The sequence below is a fragment of the Andrena cerasifolii genome, chromosome 2 (genome assembly GCF_050908995.1).
Source record: "Andrena cerasifolii isolate SP2316 chromosome 2, iyAndCera1_principal, whole genome shotgun sequence".
Taxonomy (NCBI): Eukaryota; Metazoa; Arthropoda; class Insecta; order Hymenoptera; family Andrenidae; genus Andrena; species Andrena cerasifolii.
The window spans coordinates 12,175,777-12,185,529 of NC_135119.1; the positions used below are offsets into that span (position 1 = coordinate 12,175,777).

The following is a 9,753-nucleotide window of genomic DNA, read 5'->3' on the forward strand; positions in this document are numbered from 1 at the left end:
GTCGTCGACTCGACGAAGTACTGTATGCCTGCTGTTAAGTCCGAGCTCACTGTAGCTCGAATAATTATGAATATCAGCGCACGTCCTGCCATGCAAATATTGTGACATGCTGTAAGGCTCCTCCGGCGGGGGGCGAATGTCCAGAAGAAAAGAAACGCTTCTTAACAAACCGAAGTTATTAGGAGGCCGGTAATGCTAGCCTAATATGAAAGTTACGAGCTCGGGGGGCCAGCAAAAGTGGGCCCATAAGTTACAATCAGCCGGATACTACCCACGGGGGCCCGAAAGTGCTCCGGTTAAATTACTTTAAGAGCCTCCCTACAGTACAGCCCTTCATATTCTCACCATGTGGTCCTCTAATCCTTTGCACGCTTCTCTCCTCTGCCCGCGGTTAATGTTGGCCAAACTGCAATTTCACGATACTTTAGGGGGCCAGGTAGGCTGAAATTAATTATGTAATCGCGCTTGTTTGCAGAGCCTCATTATCTCATACTTGAGTACGTGATGTACGGGAAATTGCTGGCGTACCTGCGTGATCACCGTACCAGGCAGGACTTCTACAACTTCAGCGAGGACTCCGCAGCACTCACGTCCAGGGATCTCACTGTTTTCGGGTACTGCGTGGCCAGAGGCATGGAGTATCTAGCATCGAAAAAGGTGAGTTTTCCGTCTCGGTTTTTACGGTCCTTTTTTAATGCTAACGTTGGTAGAAAATTTTTTTCTTCGATTCTGCTGTGAAATAGATAAATGAAATGAAGTAGGACTGAGGATTCAAGAAGTTTGAGATATCCAGGGTGGATCCTTCTCTTTTATGAACGAACGCTGCTCTTATCTGTATTTCGATCACTTTTATGAGACCACTCGGGGTTGCGTGAAACTTTATTACGATTTTGCATCCTCGCGTGTCCAAAGGATCTTGGCGTTGGAGCTGAACGGTCAGTCTATTTATTGCGACATTATATGGAAGTATTACCACCGATGTTGCTACTTCACTTCAGGTCGAACCTGTTCTTAATTCTTCTTGAATCTGGATCAGTCCGTAAATCATGGTCGGTAAAAAGGAAAAAGAATTGCATAAATAGCCGATGGAACTCGTCTTTCGCTCGCGGAATTCCCCTGCTGCGATTAAATTTTTTGCCCCTCCTGATTTTATAGTCTTTGTTGTACATCAGTGTAACGTAAAAGGCATTCTTTCTATTTATACGATGTTGCTAGCTTAGGCGATAAATTTTCAACTTTACAATCACAGATAAAGAAAGACCATTTTTGGGGGAAACGGTTTTTGGACAGGACTGGATAAAAAATACAGAATTCGACAGAAAAACAAAATAACCGTTCGCATAAAATTTTAAAAAGTTTGCACGGACCACCTCTTCCACTCAGTTTCGACCCCTTAAAGAATATATATATTACAACTGAGAAACCAAATATTTTGCCACAGTGTGCGTCCTTCGTCAAAAAATAGATTCTTGTTTCTAACGAACGATAGATCTCGCAGCTTGCGTTCAGCTTCCAACAGAGTTCTTCAAGATAAAGACTCGTCGATCCTTCATCCTTCGCTGATAGCTGTATGCCATGGTTGAAGGTCGCCAGAGAAGAAGCGACGCTTTTGACAAACAGGTTGTCACCGGTATTTGTGCGCAAATATTTCCTCAGTGTCGTAAAGAACTCGAGAGCGACGGGACACCCGACGAACGATTATTTTGCCAGGTGAATTCGTGTCAGTGGGCAAAAATGTGGTCCGTGGTGTGTTTTGGCAGTCGAAAAAGCAACGGATTCAGGAATTACTCGTCCGACCACCCTGAGAGCGGGTGTATATAAAACGCAATAAACTTACATTAGCGAGAACACGCAAAGGTGTTTGTATCAATTAAACCGTACGTCTTTTGTCGAGGCTTCGAAGACAGCTTGCCTTGGACCAGGACCCTTTTATCACGGTTCTTTTCCAAACTAGTTTCGTGGTTCCAATCTTTCGCACCAGGACTTTTGAACCATCTGATTAGCTTATTTGTGTTGCAATTTTGAGTGAAGTGTACATTCGGTACGTAGAAAGTCCTTCGATATCTGGAACCTGGATGCAAGAATAGCCTCATGATTATAAATTGTCCGCGTAAATCAGAGAACCTAGGAGCGCCTCCGAGCGTGAAAATTCAAGCATTAGCGCGGCGTCCAAAGCTTTGTTCGGTTTTCGAGACCTCTGGGGCAATAACGCGCGACACAGAGCTGATAAAACGAATTGATGACGTTCTTCGTTTTGCATCGTAAAATGAATATTTTTGCACACCTCGCGGCAATTAATGGGCGTGTTTTTTTTAGTAGTTCCACTAAGGTTTATCTCCCGACGACGAGCGTCAGTGAATGTTATCTTAACGTTCCTCCGTTCGTTCGAATAAAATTTACGTTGAGTTGCCACTGGCTGTTTCGCTAATAACGTATAAAGCTTCGTGTAAAATGTTTCATAATTGAAGTCATTGCACTTGGCAGCGTAAAAATAAGTCCCGAGGACGTTTCAAGGATCAAGGATCTTAACACGTTAAAATGTAGTAATACCACTTACAGAGATTTTCATTTACGCGAAAAGCAATAGTGGTGACAATATTCCATCGATTAGAGGAAATCCCCGCGGTTCTCGCAAGGACGAAAGCGAAATGAAACACGTCCGTAATTATTTTCCTCGAATGTCGAATTACCGACGCTCGCGTAATCGTTTCGAGGAATCGCCGCGCGAAAGCTGATTTTCTGAAGTTAGCGGACGATAATTGCCCATTGGAAGAAGATGGTAGTGCTCAGTGCGGGCTGAAAGAACACGGAGGTTTCTTTTCATTTCAAGCTTCAAACGTCTACGGATCACTATCGGATATTAAAACGTACGGCCGAATAAAGCGAAATATAAAGACTAACGTTCCGAACACCCAATCTCCTATAACGTATTGAGTATTAAAAGCGAGAAGCGCAGATGTTGAAAAAAAAATAAAACATATTGTAGAATTATACAGTATAAAAGCCTTCTAAGTAGCTGATACATATGTTGTTCATTTCCATAATTCATATAACTGGTTCGAGGTTTGCTCGGGTCACCTCATCCATCCCAGCTGACTTGCTTCGTCAAAGCATTCGAGTATTAGAGTAACAAATCCTGATCCCGTCTGCAGTTTGGACAGAGAAGTTCCATTGTGAAATAGTTCCATTGGAACTTTCATAACAGGAAACTATCATTCACTTACCTTCATAGATAACTGATAGATGCCCTGCATAGTGTCATACTATGTCAATGAAATACAGCGAAGCCTCCTGTTGCAGATACTACAAGAGTCTCTGTTCTTATTTAAATTATTAGATAGAGCGCTGGAATGGCAAAGATTCGCGAGCACGGGGGACAGTAAAGCTCCGTCAATCATTTTATGTACGCGTTGTACACGAGGATGTTCCTTTATTGAATCCGAAGAGTTCCTAGATGATCGGAAGCAGTCTGAGGCCGATTATGAAAATAAAAATGGAAAATAGTTAAGCATCATCGTCGACTGGTTATGAGATACATGTACTCGAGGCGCTCGGGGCGTCAAGCAGCAACGAACCAAGCCTCGATTGGGATCAGTATCCTGTGCTCGTCGTTGGAAGGACGACTTAAGAGCAACCGAGTCAGGATGTCGATTTCAATCGAAGATTACATACGACTTCGTAGAAATAGCTCTCCTCGAGGCCGGTACACATTGTACGGTTAATTGAAAATTGAAGCTGCGGGTGATACGCGAACCGGGCGCGATAACTTCAATAAAATATCGAAACGGTGGGTGCTATACCTTTAATAGCACCGTAAAATGTTTCTACTGCAATACCTTTAAGGGGACATTCTACAGTCTCGGCTGAAAATTCGGCCACTTTTCAGTGATGGTTTTTATAATGAAATAAACACCTAACGTTTTCGAAATTTTTTAGGTATATTGTGTAACTCTTGAATTACAAGAAAGAATCTTTGTTGTTTGTTTATTTCGTTTGTTTACGTAAATATTTCGTAGTGGAGTTGGCGTCTTCAGATTTTCAGAATTCGACGCCTTGGTGGCGGTCGAAATTTAGGACGACCGAATTATCAGAAATAAAAAAACCAAACATATTTTTCATTGGCAAGAGTATGGCCGTCCCGCTTACCGCGAATATGTTAACTTTTTAAAATATTTCCCCACTTTTTTATATCGATTAAATAGAAAAAATGCTATTTTCGGTACTTCCCACTGTGATTAACCGCCGTTTTTAATAATTTTTGTCCTAAATTGTTCTTTCGTGGTATACAAGATAACCATACTCCTGCGAATTAAAAACATGTTTGGTGTTTTTATTTCCCACGATCCAGTCGTCCGAAATTGCAGCCGCCAGCAAGGGGTAAAATTTTGAACACGCCAACTTCACTGCGAAATATTTATGTAATCAAATGAAATAAACAAATAACAAAGAATGTTTCTTGTAATTCAAGAGTTATACAATGCAGGCCCAAAAGTTCGAAAACGTTAGGTGTTTATTTCATTATAAAAACCGTCACCGAAAAGTGCCCTAATTTTCAGCCAAGACTGTAGAATGTCCCCTTAAACCACCGCACTGAATTCGTCGATCTAAATTAACATGGTAGATAATCGTATTCTTACCTGTCACCTGTCAAGCCACATAAAATTTTATGTTCACCTAAAAGAAGCCTTAAATCACCTAGCGTGACTACGAATACGTGTATGTGCAAATATTGTTTTTCCCCAGCTGTGCATAGGGATTACGTATCCGCGTTACGCGTACGAAAGTGTCTAATTATTAATGGAGTCGTAGAAACAGCTGGCACAAGTGGATGTGGACAGAGTCTATTCTAAGTAAAATTGGAGGTGACGATTTCAGGGGTTTCGTAGAAGCAGGTAGTATTTTTTTTCTCGCGTGTAAATACATCGCACTATGCCGGGCACGTTAACGTGCTCGTGCACGTGTAAAAATCTCGATTGCTGCCGCGAGGAGGGTATTTTTCTTCTCGCGAAGCGACGCCGGGCGCGTGCAAAAACGCGAGCACGCCGGGGCGACAAATGGAGTGGCGTTCGAGCCTTTTCGAAAAACCAGCCGCCGATGTTCGTACCGTGCCGCCATAAATCTAGAAGATGAAGTCATTAAAGAAACGGCAAAGACGTATGCTCGTGTATCCAGCTCCCCTTGACATTGAACCTGGCACAGTTCATTAGCATCGACGAGTTCGTTCTCCGATTTTCCGAACACCTTGAAATTACCATTCTTCTGCGCCAGCGCCTGCGGTTTTCGGGGCGGACCGTTTCAGTTAGGAACAGGTTATGCTACGATCGCGGTGTTACAGGTAGAAAGTACGATCAATTTCCATGCCTTCGATGAGCAAGAATTTTTAATACGATATTGAGAAATGCTCGGCTCTGTTGGTAGCGTTCAGGTGCGGTCATCAGCTTCTACGGCGTACATTTAATATCAATGAGAAAATACCTTATTTTCAGTGGCTTAGAAGCTTGTTCTAAATCCATATTACATAGTTTTCATTTTCGTATTAGAGCTGGGGGATCTCGACGATCATTGAATATGGAAACAGATGATCCAAGAGGTCAGAGAAAAAGATCAATACAGTGGTTTGTGGAATGTATTGGTCTGTAACTCCCTGTATAATCGATGTAATAGAAGCTCCAAGGGTCTTCGAACTTTACTCTTGACCATTTTATAGAATTTCGCATCATATATATATACCTATTCATATTTGACTGAAAAATCAGAGAAGACTGAAGTACCTCGATAGTTTACGTTGTTCCTCGATATCCCCATCGGGCTATAATTAAATGTCCCGCAGCTTGAGAGGCGCAGACGGTAAATTCCGTTTCAGTGGCTTTGGCCCGACGGTAAACGCGGAAATAAATCAAAGCTGAGCTTCCGTGGCGGGCATCGGCGCGCGGCGATAAACACGCGATAAATCACGCGCGTGTAATAATAATTTCACATTGAAGCAGTAGCGCGACGTTGCCGCTGTATTACGCCATCTATGCGATTGGATTCCTCATCGTCGTAAAATTCGTCTCGTAAACTCGCCCGGATAGGCTGGGATGGTCGAGTTTCCTGGCTGCTCGGGACCAGTCGAAGGATACGATTTCGCGCGTCCTGTCACGCGACACCGCGTCGCACGCGGTTGCGTAACAGGACGTCCACCTGCGGTCCCTTCGTGAGAAAAGAAACGAGACGGTCGCTGATGAACCTGTGCCCATGGTTTTCGCAGATCATCCATCGGGATCTGGCCGCGAGGAACGTGCTGGTGGACCACAACAAGCTGTGCAAGATCGCGGACTTCGGCATGTCCAGATTTGCGAACGAGGACGGGGAGGTGATCGAAACGAGACACGGCAGGAACGCCCTGCCCATCCGGTGGATGGCACCCGAGTCCTTAATTTACTCCCTCTTCACCACGAAGACCGACGTCTGGAGCTTTGGGATCCTGATGTGGGAGATCGTCACTCTAGGTAAGCTTCCTATTGTAATACAAAATTTTATTGCTTTGCCTCCCAACTATTCGCAACAAGTGGCGGATTTAACAGGGCGGCTGATGAGCAGTTGCCGCTTGGGCCCCTGCCCAGAAGGCCCCCCAGGGCCCCATCTCCCCCTTAAAAATATGATTAGGTGTAGGTATCCAAGCACTACATTTTTTTCCGTACTACTACACTTGCCCGGTTTTAGTAAACTACCTCTTCATTTTCCCGAAAAATGGGCCCCTCAGAACGTTTGCCACCTGGGCCTTTTTTCTTAAATCCGCCACTGTTCGCATCTATTTCAACGTTCCTTTATCGTCGCAATTATGTGACATTCTGTTAACCGGAAGCGGAAGTGAGATGGTCGCCTCGAAGCGACGCTGCTCGTTACTCGCAGGCTGTCAGTGACGGGAAAAATACTGTGTCCACAGGTTCGACACCGTACCCGGACATGACGGCACGGGAGGTGATGCGGAACGTGCAGAACGGTTATCGGCTGGAGAGGCCTTCGCACTGCCGAAGCGAGCTGTTCAGGGTGATATCCCGATGCTGGCACGCCGATCCAGACCGCAGGCCGGAATTCCAGACCCTGAGGAGGGACCTGGCGCAGCTGCTCGAGGACAATCTGAACGGACATTACGTGGACCTCGAGAGCTTCGCCTCCGAGTGCACTGACTGATAATCAGCCCGGGAAATCGCTCAGAAATCGTCTCGCTTATTCTGATCTTCTTGGATCCGGAGGGAGCCACGAATCCCGACAGATCGACGCGCGATCGATCGGCGCAGTTAGATATCTAATCGACTGGCCAGATGGGATTTGCCGCGCACTTGGCGCGGAACAAGTCGGACACGGTGAGCATGCAGTTGCTCCCGAACTGTCCGAGAATACTGACTTTTCCGATGGAGTTTGGGGTCGTCGGAAATTGGGGATTGTTTGATGTATGCGTGAGCCTGATCTATGCATCGGTGTTCTCTCTTTTTATGGAGTAATGTGTGCGGTATTATAGGCAGGGCTGGATGTAGTTTGTCAGCCGACTGGTTAGCTTGGATTGTGTGTAGTCCGTTTGTATGAGTGGAATGTTGAGGCACAGGTGGATGAGCTCGAAGAATGAGGGTGATTGATGAAGACGCGAGGCAGTTCTTTGGGTAATACTTTGGGTTCTCAATCGAATAGGGCACCGTCATGTTCTGAGTCTGGTTAGGGAAGGTTTATTTCAATGGTGCAGGTAGCTTCTTCATTTGGGTATATGTTCTGTAATTTGTCAGGTTTCTTAGTAGATTTCGTTTCACATTGAAGTGAAAAGACTCGCAATGCAAAATCTTTCAACGTTGATAGCAATAAATAGACGTAAAAGAATATTAATCATGATGCTCAAGATATTATCAAACGAACTGCTTGATTCATTCGTCGGCAGTTAAAACGAAATCAGACTCCGTCCAGAGCGCATTGCTAGAATATTTTGTATTAATATAACAGATAAGAGAAGCAAAATTTGGTAGGAAAGAATATTTCGACAGCTTTAGGAGCTGTTGACTCATATTGCAAACATTGAGAACACCTTTGGCAGTGATACTTTTGTTTTTGAATCCTCTCGAGAATATTTTCCAGAGGCAATCTCCTCAAGGTGCTCTCAAGATTCACAGAAGTGCTAATATTCAATACTTCAGTATGACACACGTGGAAAGAGACAAACATTCCGTAATGTATAATGTGAGCTCGTGAAAGTGTGAAATGGCATGTGTGTGTGTGTGTGTGTGAGCAGTTTTGGCATTTAGAAGCAGGCGAGATCGCTTTGCACGAAACGAGAGAAAATGATAGCAATGCAACTAAGAAGATAAAGTAATCTACTGTCTGTGTAGTTAAGGACGACAGACATTCTTCACTGTATTTCGAACGCGGAGAAGAAGCTTAAAAAGGTATTTCGTTTAGTATTATTATGTATCTAGCGTTTTTCAATTAATGCGCCAGTCATTAAATGTTCGTTCCTATCGGCGTTTCTTATACAACGGAGACACCTGTCTGATTGGTGAAAGAAGATTTGCGCCTTCGAGTTATGTTTTTATTTGGCAACGGCAGTTGTGGAATTGCACAGAAGTCTGGATTCCAACGAAACGACTCTCCGCCAATGAGAAACCCCGATATACGAACGATCAATTATACATCTCATCACGAAAACATTAATCGCGTGGTACAGCAAAAATGACGCGTGGCGTCATTCTGTACTCGTCTTATATGCCTTGCATCGCGACAGTTTCCCATTTCGAAGCATGTGTACATAAAATCGCATCACTGTAACGCACTGCGTCAATCAAAAAGCTAAAAAAAAAAATGGACGAACCTCCTCCATTATCGCCCTATCATTCTAATCGTATCGAGGATTATTATTATCGTCTCTATTATCACTGATATCCGATTGATCGATAATTAAGCCTGTACTTTTGTAAGTTTCCAATCGTCGTTTTTATTCTTAATCATTCTAGTCTCTCTCGACGCGTCTGGGGTGGCGATTGGTTCTTATTAATATTAATACATTAGCATGGAAGCGCGTGTAAATTTATTCTGTATTGTGATATCTGCGTACTACCTTCTATCTTCTATCTTTTTATATTACGAGAGCTCCTCAGAGCCGATTAAAGCCCCGCCATTGTCGGTCGGTTATTTTTATTAAGTTTTGTATTTTATACACGTCGATTTCCCCTCGAGGTATCGCGACCCCGCATCCGCATTATCGGAGGGAAGCGAGGCTCTCGATGCCCGATGTTATCACGGTGTTATTCTCCGCGCAGTTTGCAATCCAAGCGTATATACACATTCCCCCTTCCCTCTTCCGCAACACAACAACAAAAAAAGATGCAACGGAATTATCCTATGTAAACTCAACTACTGTAAGAAGTTTCTCTTTCTTTTGTCAGTAAACGTTGTCGTAAATCGCATTTTCTGTTCCCTTCTGTTCCTTGGTGACCAGCGTTTGTTGAATTAGGCTTGCGACACCGCGGATCCCTTCGGTTCCTGATTAATCGAGCCGCGTTCGCATGGGACGCAAATAAATTTGCAAACCGGGGAGCGAGATAAGGGCGAAAGTCTGAACGTGACGGTACGTTGGGCTCGTTCTATCAAAGTCTCCGGCTTAAAGGTTCGAGAAAGGAACGATGGTCGGTGCGAGGGACAAAATGTATTTGAGAAATGTCCGCATCGCCGAGGCGAAGCCGCAGACAAATAGAGTAATTTCAGTGGAAGGTTGGAAGTTGGAAACAT

General features: G+C 44.1%; 1 protein-coding gene across 4 annotated transcripts in view; it reads left to right on the plus strand.

The window, feature by feature from the left end:
* Positions 1-9,431, plus strand: part of LOC143378817 (uncharacterized) — a 224,597-nt gene extending 215,166 nt beyond the window's left edge. For all 4 annotated transcript variants that reach the window (XM_076830817.1, XM_076830819.1, XM_076830816.1 and 1 more), the window contains 3 exons: positions 476-657; positions 6,251-6,491; positions 6,929-9,431. In XM_076830817.1, coding sequence (XP_076686932.1) covers positions 476-657; positions 6,251-6,491; positions 6,929-7,176 — 671 coding nt within the window. In that variant the 3' untranslated portion in view covers positions 7,177-9,431. The remainder of the gene's footprint in view (positions 1-475; positions 658-6,250; positions 6,492-6,928) is intronic.
* Positions 9,432-9,753: the final 322 nt, after the last annotated feature.